The sequence below is a fragment of the Lissotriton vulgaris genome, unplaced genomic scaffold (assembly GCF_964263255.1).
Source record: "Lissotriton vulgaris unplaced genomic scaffold, aLisVul1.2 SCAFFOLD_2047, whole genome shotgun sequence".
NCBI lineage: Eukaryota > Metazoa > Chordata > Amphibia > Caudata > Salamandridae > Lissotriton > Lissotriton vulgaris.
The window spans coordinates 251752-266895 of record NW_028247943.1 but is presented as its reverse complement, the minus strand read 5'-3'; the positions used below and the strand labels follow the sequence as shown (position 1 = coordinate 266895).

At 42.7% G+C, this 15144-nt stretch overlaps 1 protein-coding gene across 1 annotated transcript in view; it reads left to right on the top strand.

The window, feature by feature from the left end:
• CACNA2D2 (calcium voltage-gated channel auxiliary subunit alpha2delta 2) overlaps nucleotides 1-15144 on the top strand; it is a gene marked incomplete at its 5' end in the record, with an annotated part of 448456 nt that overhangs the window by 190957 nt on the left and 242355 nt on the right. Inside the window, one exon of the mRNA XM_086949852.1 lies at nucleotides 7781-7841. Within this exon, the coding sequence (XP_086805978.1) occupies nucleotides 7781-7841 (61 nt within the window). The remainder of the gene's footprint in view (nucleotides 1-7780; nucleotides 7842-15144) is intronic.

Here is a 15144-nt window from a genome sequence, read left to right as displayed (position 1 = left end):
TTGAAACGTGGGCACATCATGTGTTAAGAATTTAGGAGCATCTAAATTATGGCTGTAGCACTGCAGATGTTCCCACGTTTCAAATTAAAGTAGAAATAGATTGTTAAGTGTAAAGCAACATTTTAACTACTGTAAATCTACCACCTTCATCACCTTATTAATATGCCACTTATTTGCTCCTCTGTTAGTAAATGTATGAGAGCATTTGTTATGCACATTAGCACATCTGTACAGATAATACTTACCTCATAATGTCAACTTGACCACAACATGGCATATCATCTCTTTCTTGGATGTATCATCGTTTAAGAAGGGGGTGCTTTGGTGTATCAATTAAGCATGGCATGGCATTTTATCTAAAAGGTGCATGGGAGGGCAAGAAACTGAATCTACCTGGGCAACATCTTGGTGACAAATACCAGTGAAGCACGCCACAAACCACAAGAAAGAGTTAAACGTTAACAGCTTTGTAGAATGGCGTTTGGCGGTGGACAGTTATGCATACCACTGGGACGACTTTTCATACATATATGGAACAAAGCTCAATCAATCAATTAGCATGTGGTCACCAAGTCTGGTGGAAAGGAACCAAGGAATTGATTCTTAAAGGAAGCCTCAATTAAGGTAGCCAAAGAGCAACAAGATAGGACCTTATGAACTAAAGGGAGTCTTAAGGAAATTTGAAAGCATTTTCAAGAGTTCTCATGGCATGTAGCCGGTGTGGTCCTTGTCTGTGAGATCTCTAAAGTAACTTTCCAGCATGTGGTTGCTAATAACAGTGTGAGAAGCATGACTGTTGGTGTTTTCTGTTGCTTGGTGGAAAGTGTCAAAACGTAATCATGCTAATGTAAGTGTGCACACACAGGTAAAATGTTTTTAGACCCACTTCTCGAACAATGCAGCCCTGTTCTCTCCAGTTTGAGTTGTCCTTTCCTGGTAACCCTAATGGACATGCTGATGAAACAAAAAGTAATGTTTTGTACTCCTCTTCCTTCTTTCCTTCCATTGGCTTTTATCCAGATCCTTCCACTGTAACAGTCCTGTTAGAAAACAACAGTCCAACCAATGGCTTCACTGCAGTTGCACATCTTGCAAAGCATCGTGGGAAGAAGAGGGTGCATTCTATCGATTGGAATTAGCCATTGGATCAGTTTATCTGTACAGTGTACCCCCTGATTTCATTTGCTTTATATTAGAAGACAAAAAGAGGAATACCAAAAATTTTGAAAATGTTTAGCCCAAGTGTGTGGTCAGTGCTTTATTGAGTATTCCCTCTATTTAAGAGTTGAAAGGTTTTAGGCTACATACAGTAGTTCTAAGGAACAGGGTACATTTGTAAAAGGCAATATGTAGGAATCATTAATCTCTTGGATGAGAAGTAACACAGTGAAAACATACATGTACATACTATTGTGTTGTTCAGTGAACTGTATTTTTCTAGAATTGAATTCCATAGGCAGCCAATAGGCAGATGGGTAAACCTGTTAAAAGATGAATGATATTAAAAAAGGGATGAGTAGCAGGCATTGTCAATGTCATGCATTGTCACCACATACTGCAGTGAGCAGATTGAAGTGTGCAACAGGCTTATCCAGCGTTGAGCCCTGATTGACAGAGGGGACCTGCATGCTGTGTTTCGAATGGGTGATGTGTAAGAGAGATTCAAAAACAAGTTCTCGCTGCTTAACTTAGTAGTGGACACACAGCGGACCCAGGTAGGTGAATAAGAGGGTCATACTAACCGAAGCAGGACCATCGCGGTTCATCCATGTTGATCATTGAAGTGCCTAACAGAGGCAGTACCTTAAAAGGCTCTCCTTCTAAAATGCATTTTTTCTGTTTTCAACCCGTATATAATGTTTGGGAAAGATAACGTTGTGGCTAAATTATGCATAACGAGTGTAGCCTCATGGGACTTGCCCAGCCAGATGGGGTCAAATGCTGGTAGTATGTGAATTCATAGTAAAACAAAAACATAGAAAGTATATTGGAGGAAATAGAGTCATGAAAAACCTTAATTAAGGAAAGTCATTCACTAAAACATCGAAAATGTCTAAAAACATTGTAATGGTCATGCATTCAAATTAGAAATGTAAATGTAAATTTCGATGAAAATACAGTTTGATTGAAACTGCAGTACAATTAGTATTTAGTATCATTTGTGTTTTATTGAATTTTAAACAACGAAGCCACAGTTGTAAAATGTTTATTTTAAAATAATGGCAATAGAAATAGAACTCCAGAACAATATATTGTAAAACCAGGACAAAGGTTAAAGTTCGCATGCAGCACCTGCAATATTAGACGGCAGTGCAGGCAGTCTCTGACAGTTTGCCCTCTGCTATTGGGTGCATTTCCAGAAAACTTTCTCTTTGTTGGAAATGTACCCGTAATATCAGACTACCACGCTGGCATGGTAATATATTTTATTTCCATTTATTTTCAGAGCTGTTGGCACTGAAATAGAACACAAACGATTTATAGGGCCTATTCTGTTTAATGCAGGGAAAAGGAACACTACAGATGGTTAACTTTACCTTTTGTGTGACTGGTGGAGCTAATAGAAACTTGATCGTATTGCTCTCTGCTGCCTTCCAGTTAGAATAACAATTGATCAGACAAAAAGATCAACATTCTAAACTACTGCTTCACATGCACAAGTAGAAAATAGTTTGAAACAGAATAAAAGTAGCCTTTTTCTAGAAAAAAGACATGCCTCCAAAAGGTTGTGATAAAACAAACAAACCGATGTTGAAATCGTAATTCGATAAAGACGTTTCAATTAAATTGTAACAATGACAATGTACTTCAAGGAAAACGTTTTCCATTAATTCACATACAACCGGTGCTACCCCATCTCCCTTGCTTATACCCATGAGTCTTGGCAAGACCGGTGTACAAGAAGGAGGGTGAAGGGGAGTGTGTCAGTTTGTGAGTTGGCGAATTCACAAATGATCTGGGCACTCGCGCATCCCTTGCTCCTTCTACTGAGGATGTGAGTGCCCGAAGAACAATTCAGCTGCTTGTGGGCACTTGCATACATGTGAGTGATTATAGTAGAGAAAGCTGGCACATTTTATATTATGTTAATCTAGCTCTAGGCTTGATACCTACTCCCATGTTTGCTTATTATAATCATGAGGAGTTCTTAAGATAGAAAGTAATCTCTTTGCAGGCATCTTTGATCATTATTTGGAGTTTACTAGCTGGTTTGATTATCTTGGACTAATTTTGACATAAATCATTCACATGGAATATCCACCATCTTATCTTAGATCCACCAATATGATATGTTTTCATTGTGAAGAAAACCATTCTGCTCCTATTCAGAGATTATCTAGATTCGTTAAGTACAAACACACACACAAACAATTTTGAAATTGAGATCATACCAGCGGGGAACAATAAAAGTGATCATAGTATTGAAAAGGTGAAAGTAATGGGCTAAATGTATTCATCTTGGGGTGTATGAATGACTTGTCGTTCATGACAGCAGACCATTAAGATCAATTCAGTCAATTTCCTAGTCTTGCACCCTGACTTAGAATCTACCTTACCCCTGGTTACCGCTCCTTTCACACTAGTTTCTTTGAGCTTGTTTGTTTAGTCATGTCTATGATTTGCTGCAAAAGGAAATTTGAAAACAAAACTATCTTTTCATTTCAGTTTGTAACTAAATCAATGAAAACATTTCTTCATTCTTGGAAAAGTCATTAGGTGTGGTTGTACCAACCATTTTGGAATAGTCTATGGCAGAATGCTTTCGTTTCTGTATATGGCTGTGTCCCCCTATTTAGGCTCAGTCTAGAGCCTCATGCCTCCAATTTTAGTAAATCATTGCAGTTTGCCAGCTGTCTTGAAGTGTAGCTTTTATTCAATTACGAGATTAAAGTTCACATCACAAATAATATTTTCCCCCCACGTGCTCCACCCCAGTGGATTGGAAGGCAGACAATACAAATCTGTTTCAGAATAAGGAACTTTTTTGTATTTTGTTTGCTAGTAAATTCGAATCCATTAAATTCCCCCCTCTTCTGAACAATTTCCAAAACCATTGAATTAGAAAAAACTTTTAAATGCAACCATCAACACAGCATTTCAGACCCTTCATATGATTGCCATACACATACAGCCCTGCCTTACTTAACTAATCATTCATGTTTGCTTCACAGAAGTGATTGTGAACTCCTATCGTTTATTTTTCTGCTTTCTCAAGCCTTTAATAACCTTGTGAAACTACTTTATACCTGTACTTACTGGCTGAAGTGAGGCAGTGGGCAAGCTAATTATTTATATTACATACGTTTAAGGGCAGAATCATTGAAAGGAAGTAATTGAGAAATATGTTTTTGCAATCATAATATGACTAGCAAAAATTAACTACTAGAGGTGCAAACTTGTGTTTTCGACATGATCACTTACCTCTCTACAGTGTTTGCATAAGAACGAAATTGTTTCTAGCATGAGTTGCTGTAGATACACATGCTCTGCATATTCCTGCCATCTAATGTTGAGATCAGACTGTTGCAACTTGGGTTACCTTGAAGACGTCTTTAGAATCAGGAAGTATCAGTGACTCCACCTGTAGTTGTGATTGCACATGGACACCAGCTCCATTGTTAGATTATTTTTCTCAGCCATCAAGTTCAGATGTGTGTCTACATAGCTCCTGTTCTTGATGCTTTTGATGCTGAATGTTTGTGGTCCCGGGAGCCATTGCTTCCTTTCCCATTGCTGAGAAGATTCACACGTTTACAGTTGTCCCCTTTCCTTTTCTCTCATCAAGCTCTGGACAATGTTGCGAAAGACTGGGCTCTAAGCCCTCAGGGCACCGTGTCGTTTGGCGCCCTATATTTTTCTTACTGACTCCAAAGAATGAAGAGGCATAGAAGGTGATGGAATAGATGCCCATCAGCAGATGCCCTCCGTGCCACATGAAGTGCTCCTGAGCCGACCTCCACAGTGTTTGTAATCTCTGCCTCTCCACGGAGCAAGGTGACACCCGCTACAACTCTAGCTTAACCTTCAGGAGCCAAAAGACCCTTCGGCAGTGGAAAAACAGATGCTGAACCTGCAACAAGGTGTACCGATCATCGTCTGAGACCCCAGACATATATGGCAATTGTGAAATGCTTGGCGCTGAGGAGAAGGAATTCAGTGAGCCTTCAGGTGTACCAGCCCATCAGACTAGCTCAGGGGTCATTAGCTCTGATTCTCTGGAGCCAGAAGATTGAAAAGGATGAAGAGAAACTCAAAAAACGTTCCAACCTACTTCAGTCGACACCAGACTTCATAACAGGTCCAGGCCTTCAGTCGACACCCAGACCCCCAAGACACATGAGCGACCACACTTTGAGGCTTAGAGCTTACTCCCTTTTTAAACCACTACCACCTATCACAGCCAGCTCTGAAGAATGACCCGTCCTCGAGAAGCTTAATGAAAGTGAGTGACAGATTAATATTCATTCCTGCACCAGTAGGATCCCTACCACCTCCGGACCGACTTAACCTAAAAAGCAGAGGCTCCCCTTAAAGGACACTCCACCACAAGATGTTCCTTTAACCTGCACTTGCAAAAAGGCTGATGGACAAATCTACCATTCTTTCAACTACTCCACCACCACCACCACCTCCACGACTTTCTTCTCGGCCACTCCCACCTCCCTTGCCCCTCGGACTTCCCCACAGGGGTCACCAGAATCCTACTCTGACCCCCATAACTCTAGCCTTTTCTCTCCAGGAGAGAACGTCACTGTGACTATCTTCCCTAAGCCCACATATGATCCATGGGAGGACTATGAGGAGGAGACCCATGGGACACTGACCATGAGAATATGCTTGTAAGGGCTTTCCTCCAGACAACACCACCGCATACCATTGTGTGACCAGGGCGCCGCTGCCTATCACCAGGTAGACATGCATTTTACACTAGAGGCTGATGATTTCCTAGTGAATACACAGATGAGAACCGAGCATTCCCTCCAGTTACTGTCTATGTTAAAGGGGATAAAAGGGGATGACCAAGTCGGCACTGGAAATCTTCAGCAAGCTTTTATTTCCTGGGTTGTGACACCCAGGATCGAGAAAAAGTTCAAGCATGCAGCATCCTATCCCCAATATATTAAATGACATCTCTTCCCACACTCCCTAGTAGCTTCCACCACATGTTGTGAAAGAGCTGGAGCCCAAGTCACAGGTGATGCTTCCCGTCCAGACAAGGAGAGCAAGCGCATTTATGTGCTGGAAAAAGTCTACTCTGTGCAGACACCAAGCCCCTAATACTTGCAGTCTTCACCCTGTGCAAAGTTCTGGAGGGAGAGCTCACTTCCTCCAGCCATCAGCCCCCATTAGGAGGTCAACCCCTACTACAGACACACTCGACCTTGTGCACAACTCTTCACAAAGAGCTCTGTCTTCCCAGGCATCCAAGCCCCATTGCATTGCCAAGCCACAATTACACATATTGATTGCCCTGTGCTCAAGATTTCAGAGCGATTCCACAGCCTGCAGATCTCAAACTTTGTTCTGTCTTGATATACCCCTACTGCACAATACATTTGTCCTCCAAACAACTCTTCATGGACAGGCTAGTCCCCTGACATACTCAAGCAGGTGAAACACTTTAAACAAGATTACCCTTACTAGCAGTACAGAAGCCATGGAAATTGTGCTCTAGATTTTGACCCCTACTCCGCCTCACTGTGTCCTGTTCTAATTAATGCCCAACTCTAATATTTGTTGCTTTCCCTGAACAACACCTACCAACCACATCCATACTTCTCAACCGGTTACAGGTGCTGATCGCATAGTTAATTTGAACTTCTGTTATAAAACTTGTTGGAATATTCACATTGATACTTCACCTCCCCAATCATTCATAAAAAAGTGTCCGCATGCGGTGTCCCAGAATGTCAGAATTAATTTTAATATACAGTACTGCATTCAAACTGGGAGGCAGTTGGGTTCAGGAGCAATATGTGGGAGCAGGTAGGCACTCAGATAGGAGATCTTCATGGAATCTGAATGTAGGGTTGGGGCTTGCTACTTGACAGACATTATTGTTGCCATGTAAGATGTATGGATGGAGTGGGCCCCTATGTGCGATTTGATGAAAGTCATGGAAAGAAGTCTATTGGCCTTTAGCTGACATTTGGTGTTTTTGTGTAGTCTTTTTCCTCAAAGCTCAGACCAACCGATGGGCAATAGCCGTCCCACAATGCACTGCCTTCCAAATGTACTGTTGTGAAAAGCTTTTGGTTGGACTGTCTTCATACAGGACACCCCCAACCCTTCACCCGGATTGGCCATGTTGATGCCTGAAAAATATGATTTTTGTTTTTTACCAATCAAAAATTTAACAATGTTGTTTCACCCGCTGACGAAGCATGTGTTTAATTATTTTACATAGATTTCCTTTTTGTCGATGTAATAAGAGAGAGATCCCATACCACCAACATGCATATATATAAAAACATACATGTTCATAAATATATATATGTGTGCGTGTGTGTGTATATGTAGATATACAATTTATATTGATACATATACAAAATGTAAAAATCTTGTATTTCATTTCTGATTGTACAAAATGCAACATACAAAAAGTGTTGTCAATTTATTGGCTACAAGGTCCTTGAGATGCTGCCACTGGCAGAACTATTGTTTTTCTCTCTTGTTAAAAAAGATAACAAAAGAAAACTGTTTGAGGCCTGCACTCTGCCTGCGGGCAGGTCTCTCCTTTCTTAACCCCCTGCCGGATAACCATACCTTTCTGTTGCAGATTTTGAATCCCTGTTGCCCACCAGCTTTGAGTCCGAGGGACATGTGTTCATAGCTCCCAGGTAGCTTTGCGTGTGAGCTTGCTGAGGTGTTTATTTCGAAGCCACCCTGTGTCTCACCCATCACCTTATCTGCCATTCCATGTTAGTTGATTGTTTGTGTCCCACTTGGTCACCCAATCTTCTGATTAGTTCAGTCCCCCTTATCCATATATTTTGTTAATTAACCAGGTAATCGCAAATAATCTTCAATAACATGCTTGTGATCTAAACACCCAGGCTCTGCCTCCTTAATGTCTGCTTCACCTACTTTTTCAAACTACCATTCTTTATTGTCCTTTAACGCCTTTGACTTTGTTTCCTAAACTTTTTATGGGATGCTCTTCCTTAGTCCCCTATGAAGAAACCATTCCATTATCAATCCCTCAGTTTCCTAATCTAATTATTAAGCAATCAACTACCCAATCCACTTCCTTATCCCTAGAATGCCTTGTTGCATCACTTACTATTTTATTTCCCGATCTATCCTTTTTCTTATGTTCTCACTGCCCACCTTATGTCTTACCTTATCTTTCTTAGCATTTCCAGTCCATCCATCACCAGGTGCTTCATGCAACCAGCCTAAAGTTGTGATACTGCTACTCTTGTCACACAACCTTTTTATAATAACATGTAAAACACGAACTACAACATATGGGACTCATTTTTCCAAATTATTTTTGGCGAGTTGCTGTGTCTTACTCACATTTTGTGTTTGATTTCCTCATGTATTTTAAGGAAATAGACATGGTTACTCCAGGAAATAATTATTTTAGTTACAAAGGTTTTCCTGTGTTTGAGCAGGTGTTTATTTTGAAATCCAAGGGAATGACTAAACTAACCATTGAATATATCACAACTACGCACTAAAAATGGTTAGAGAAGACCTGCAGATCAAAAACATCTACTGTCAAAAATCTATCATACAAAAATATCTCCTCCCCTCACTCTCACTCTCTGGCAAGGAAGATCCTGACATCAATAAAATAATATGAAGTCTATGCGGTACGTTGATGGAGAAGCTTGGGAAGTGAAATATTAACCTAGATCATAAGGAACTATTACGACTTTGAGGCTAACGAAACCTATTAAAGGGGTGGAGGTTGGGACAATGTTTTCCCAGTTTCACCTAGAGCAGTCAGTTACTTGTTTGAATTTTCGGCTACTCAATATTTTGGTACTAAAAGAGTTGCACAGAGGGCTCTCCACTAGATCAACCCCACTTTCCGTAGCCCATTCCTTAGCCTCTAATTGAGGACACTACCATATATTGAAATCACAACTCTGACTCTTGCTGTCAGTCTTTAGGACTCTCTCCTTACCACCAGCTCCTCCTTTGCAACTTTTCTCTACACTTTCGTTTCAGCACTTTTCTTCAACTCCATTAAAGCCCGCTTCCTGATCTGTTAGTCTTTCAACTGTCAACCTTTCGACTACTACTAATTCTTATATTTATAGAAGAGTGTCCTTTTGCAGTGTACCAGAATGTATTATTTTAACGCTTATGTTTTTTATTCCAACCCTCTATTTCCTCTCTAAGTCTTATATACTGTCCTCTGACCCTCCCAAGGCGCCATTTCAAACAGACTACTCTACCCTGTTTCTCTCCCCTTTCAACAGGAACACAGATCTGTCTTCCCCACTCTTGGATCCAACTCACCCTTAAATATGAGGTTGCCCACTTTTCCTCCTTTAAAGCCCACCTATCATTCTAGTTTATCCTGCAGACTTTTTTGATTACCTTGATTCCCTTCTAGCATTCCTCTCATTTTGAACATTCTCTCCTTTATTGGCCATTTCCTCCATTCAGTCACTCAATCTCCTTACATTCAGATTTTTTGCGGAATACATTTTATTGGTTTTTAACAAAGCAGTCACGAAGGAAAGAAAAACATCATGAACGTAAACCAAGTTCCCCAATTGCAGTCTCATTCCCCTCCCACCACAACCCACCACCCACCACAGTTCAAACCACATTATGAGGAATGGCTCCTAGCACAGGGGACTCCCATAGTAATCCCACCATTTACCCCTAACCATGACGAATTTCTGTGTACATCCATGAGAAACAAACATTGGTTCCTCCTGTTTGGCCATACCTGCGTGCCACCGCCAACTTCGACAGGTCTGGTCTCTCCCAGGATTGCTCTATGACTCTTTTGGCCGCCAGAGCCACCAACCTCACCAGATCTCTATCTTTCTGTGCCCCCCCCCCCCCCCAAAGTCAACCGTTATCCTCAGCACGTCACTTTTAGGTTAAATATGATTGATGTATCCAGGATCGCCGAGAGGGCAGTACTATTCCGGGTCCAATATTGGGCAATCAGTGGACTTTGCTAGACCATATGATAAAATTCAGCCATCTGAGATTGACAGCGGGCACACCTGTGATCAGGAAGGATACCTGTTTGTCCAAGTCATTCCAGAGTCAGATAGGTTTGGTGGAGATAGAGTAGCTGGGCCAGGCATAAACATGCAGATATTGCAGCTCCCTATGGGCCATACATGCCTTCCACCATACATCTTTGTTCAGTTCCCCGATCCATCCCTCCCCTCTCTGTCAGAGTGGAGCCATTGTCTCTGGGGCATTGCATATAAGGGCATGATATAGCTTGGAGACATCCCCACGTACCAATCTCCCCATCAACAGCCGCACCTCCAAGAGGCTAAATTCTGGGATCTCCTGTAGGCGACCGTCTTAACAACCCTGGGTGTGACTCACCTGTAGGTATTTGTGGGAGAGAGTAAACTGAGTCTGGAGGTTGGCAAATTAATACTACATGGTGGAGCCATGACATACATACCCAAACACCGCAATCCTTATTAAGTCCCAGCAATGTAATCCATCAGACATGCCACCTGCTCCATCTCCCCCTTCTCTTCTAGTCAACACTCCCTTCTTTCCACTGTACTCTCCATTCAGGACCCATTTATCTTCAATTGCGGCTTCTCACACTCCATTCCAGGTCACACTTACTCTCAGTTGATGCCTTCTCTCTTCTACTCATGTATCCTCCTTCTATCCTTTCTGAACCCTATATTCAGCTTACCGCACTTCACTCTAACTATCCTTTTCCACCTCTGGTCCTTCCTATATAACTCTCCCTCTACTTCATCCTGTTCCTCTTACACATCAACTCATATATATGCATTCCTTCCCCTTCACCATAATTTCTAGCACAGTTCGAACATCCCGGTCAAACCTACCCATCCCCTTCAAGTTTATCCTAAAGCCTCATGTCCATCAAAGATACCCCCTTTTGATAAGGCCTTTTTAAAAAAACATCTTGCAAGAATCCCTCCTGACAGCTATCAAATCAAGTCAATTACTCTGTCTTAAAAGACATGTTTGCACACAGTCAATTCCATTATGCCCTACTCTGTGTTAGGCACTTAGAGTATGTGATATTATTTCTCTCTTGTCCAGATTAAGGAACTTTAGTGTATACAGACCCCCTGCCATGATTTGTTCTTCTGTCTCATCATGTTGGCCATCTCCTCCACCACCATTTTGCTACAACTTGTGCTGCTAATCGCTTTCAAGTCGTAATGTGAAACAACACCCACTATGGCTTATCACAGCACATCCTGGTGCCCGGTGTGCTTTCTTAAGCCCTCTGAGCCAGAGTGCACTGTCGGCTGCGCAAGTCCACAGTGGTCTTGATGCTTGGGCTCTGAGTGTTATCTTACAACTACCTTATGACTTTGAGGCAATTGGTATCCTTACATGTGATCCTATTTTTGTCACTGTTGTCTGTGTCGTGTCAGTTTCTCCATCTGTGGGCAGTCGGTAGAACAAACAACCTCAGAGATGAAGCCATAGCAAGCAATGCATGACCATTATCGAGTCACACATGGCATATGTATACATGTAAATATCCAATATTTGCATATATACTTATGTAGGTATGTATATTGTGTGTCTTCTATACATACAGGTATGTACATGAGCCATATAGAGTTATTAAGCCTTTGGATTTTTGGACTATGTTTTTGGTTGCAATGCATAAAGACAACCAAATAATGCCTGTTTGATGACCTAAGTGAGTTACAGATGTCAGTCGATTAAAGGCTTGATGCCTATCTCCATATTCTCGCCATCAAATTGGACATTTCTTGGAAAATGCTACCTTTATTCACCAGTTGACCATTTTTATGCCTTCTTTATTTTCTTTTCATAACATATTTCAGCTGCCTTCACATGGCCCCCCTCTGGGACCGAGGGGTCATATGAGCCATATCAGGAAAAACTCCAAAGGGTTAATAAAGCAAATATTGTCAGGATTCATATGGTTGATGGCAGTCAAGAAGAGCCTATGCTTAGGGCAACACATCTCCTGCGAGTTTGCACTCAGTCGATGATGTCATCGACTGGGGACTGTGGAAGCCCAGGGTGAGAGGCCACTGTCATTCTCCTTTTGCCCCGCCAATATTTGTATATAAGTATTTATGCAAAAGCGGTCATTGAAAATTTCTTGAAAATACCATGTCAATAAAATGCTTGTGTAGACAACGAATGAGTACAACCAATTGTATGCCTTCTGTCGACTACATGCTGTTTTCACTGACTCTCCCAGCATGTCATGCATGTGCAGGCACATATGTGGACACACATCCACACAAACGCACACAAATACACACACAACTCTTACAATGAACAGTTTTTACCTCGTTCTCCTATATGGCCACAGAACTCCTCAGTGACTTGCAATACCCTTATAATGTATGGCAGTAGGTCACATTAACACACACGATAACACACTAGTCAGGTTTCCACACCTGCTTCTTAGCATCACTGCCTACTTGTGGAAGATAAAATTAACCGGTTTTGCAATTGACATTTGTGTCACCTGGGTTATGAAGTCCTCAGCAATCATGTTCCTTTGGGGATGCAGGTTCTATGAATCCATAGCTGGTTTCATGTTTGTTATCGCACATTTTATACTTAGATCTGTCATTGGAGACAGTGGTTTACACATGCTGGAAGGTGATGTGGCCTAACTACCAAACCATGGAATTGTCAAACCTGACTCGAGTCCTGTCCTATGCACAACATCCTGTGATTCTGTACAAATCTTCAATCTCCCTGTCCTTAAAAATGTGTATTGCCATTTGGTGCTCATTTGAAGCGCTCTAGTGCCTTTGGGCCATGTCCCTACTATATAAAATGGCAAAAAAAAAAATGTTTTCCAACATCAGTTTAAACAGCTGCCGCAGTCTTTTCTAATTTTACTTCCACATACTTTACACTCTTCTGTTCCTGGAAGGCAGGCGGTACCATTTAACGTCACTTTGTTGGAGTTGCCAAACGTCCTAGTTTTCTGAATGTTCTGTGGCTTGTTTACCAGTGGCGGTTTCTATATAAGGACATTGGGCATTGCCCCCTGTTTCTTTGCCATATTAAAAATGTTTATTCAATAGGACTCCATCTTTTTTTTACCACAGTACGCAGCATGACCGTCACCCGAGCAAAGAAGTTAGATGGGAGGAATGGGTGAGGGAAGCCTCTGCTCTGAACCTGCTCGATGATTGCCAGGAGCCGGGCCTCCTTGGGGTGAAGTGTGCATGTCGGGTTGGACGGGTGCCTTGCTCTGACCAGCGCAACATGCTCACTTGAGCCCTAGCCTGGCTCTGAAATGTAGGAGCCCAGGAGATTGTTGCCGCAGTCCCCAAGGCTCCAATTGAGCATTGGCAGCCCTTGACTCAGCCAATGGCTGCGTTAGGGACTGCAAACGCTCAGTCAATCCTTGCGCTGCTGGAGTTGTAGGGGTGGGACCAGTCTGAGTGATGTTGAGCTGCACACCAGAGGCAGCCCTTCATGAGTGATCTTCCCTGTGATGCCAGGCTAATGGGCTGTATATCATAAAATGCAGCCTGCCCCCCCTAGCCTCCCCTCCCCTGTGGCACAGGTCGATGAGGACCCCAGGGGAGTAATGACAGCAGACTGAGCAGAGCCGGGAGAGCAGAGCATGGAGCCAGCGGTGGTGCTGTTGCTGTGGTGCAGTGAGTGTAGCTGGGGACCCTGGAGGCTGTAAATTGAGGTCACGTATAATAAGGCAGATATTCATCCCGTTTGTGAGGCTAACACATCGCCAAACTCTAAATTGTGCCCTAAGTTACAATCAGATGTTGTGGATGAGTTTTTTTCACAGAAAAAAATACTACATTTTAATACAATAATTCCAGGAAATAATTCAGGAACGGCATTGGTCAGTGCATGAAATGTGTTTTTGTGCACAGACTAGTCAGCTACTGTTACTAAAGATAGCGAGACGCTGGTGGTGGAGTTGGTGGTGGAATTTAGGTCATTAGCCTGCAGAGTTATCCCTCCCTGAAGTGCAAAGTTTTAGATTGTGCTGGTGATGCACTGTGTGTATCTCCTACTCAGCATGTTTTAGCGTCTGCGAGCTAACCGCAGGGTGAGTAAGAATGGGCTGCGGCAGAATGCACAGTGGGAACCGAACGGAGGAGCAGTATAAATAGCACTTTTATCTTTTTTTTAGCATAGGGGTGACTTTGATGTGGAGTGCTAGACTGGCCTGGTGGCCTGAAACAGGCCAAATTTATAGCACCGCTCCACACACACGCTGCTAGAATCCCATTGCACATAAAATAAACGCAGCCCAGAGCACGAGAGTGCACCTGTGTCGTACAACCAAGACAGCAGCCTTGGGTGTACGTCACAGATGCAAGGAGTGAAGCGAAACGTGTGGTGACTAACCCTAGGCGAAGTACTACGCTACACTCTCGTAGTTTGCGAAGTTTGCGCTACTTTGCAGTTCACTAATTGCACGTAGCACATTGCAAACACGCGTAGTGTAGCGTAGCGGTTATTATTTGCATGCTCGCGGTCCTCAACATCAAGTTGGCGACTGCGAGCGAGCAAAATGACATCCCGGCGAGAGTTGTTCCTGTTTGCGATCAGCAACATCAAGTTGCCGATAAAGAGTGTGGAAAAAAAACCTCCAGGCGAGAATCTCAATGCAGGGAGATCAGGTTTCTCATTGCGAGTGGTCGCTTATCCTCACGACCGCTAGCGATGAGAAACTACCAGTCTGCGTTGAGAAAGCTGCTGCTCGAGTAGAAATCCACTAGAGCTGTACAAGATGCTGTTTGCATTGATTGCACAGTGTGGACAAGCATCCGGCACTGTGCAATCAATGCGAACAGCATTTTGCACAGTGCACAACGCAGTTCGTGTAGCTCGCGTGGTGCGAAGTGCACTTCGCATAGCTAAGCGTAGCACTACTACGCTAACTACGCCCAGGGTTAGTGGTGACTGCTGCAGTATTTTTTACAGCCCCATAATGTACTGGCGCAGAGCCTT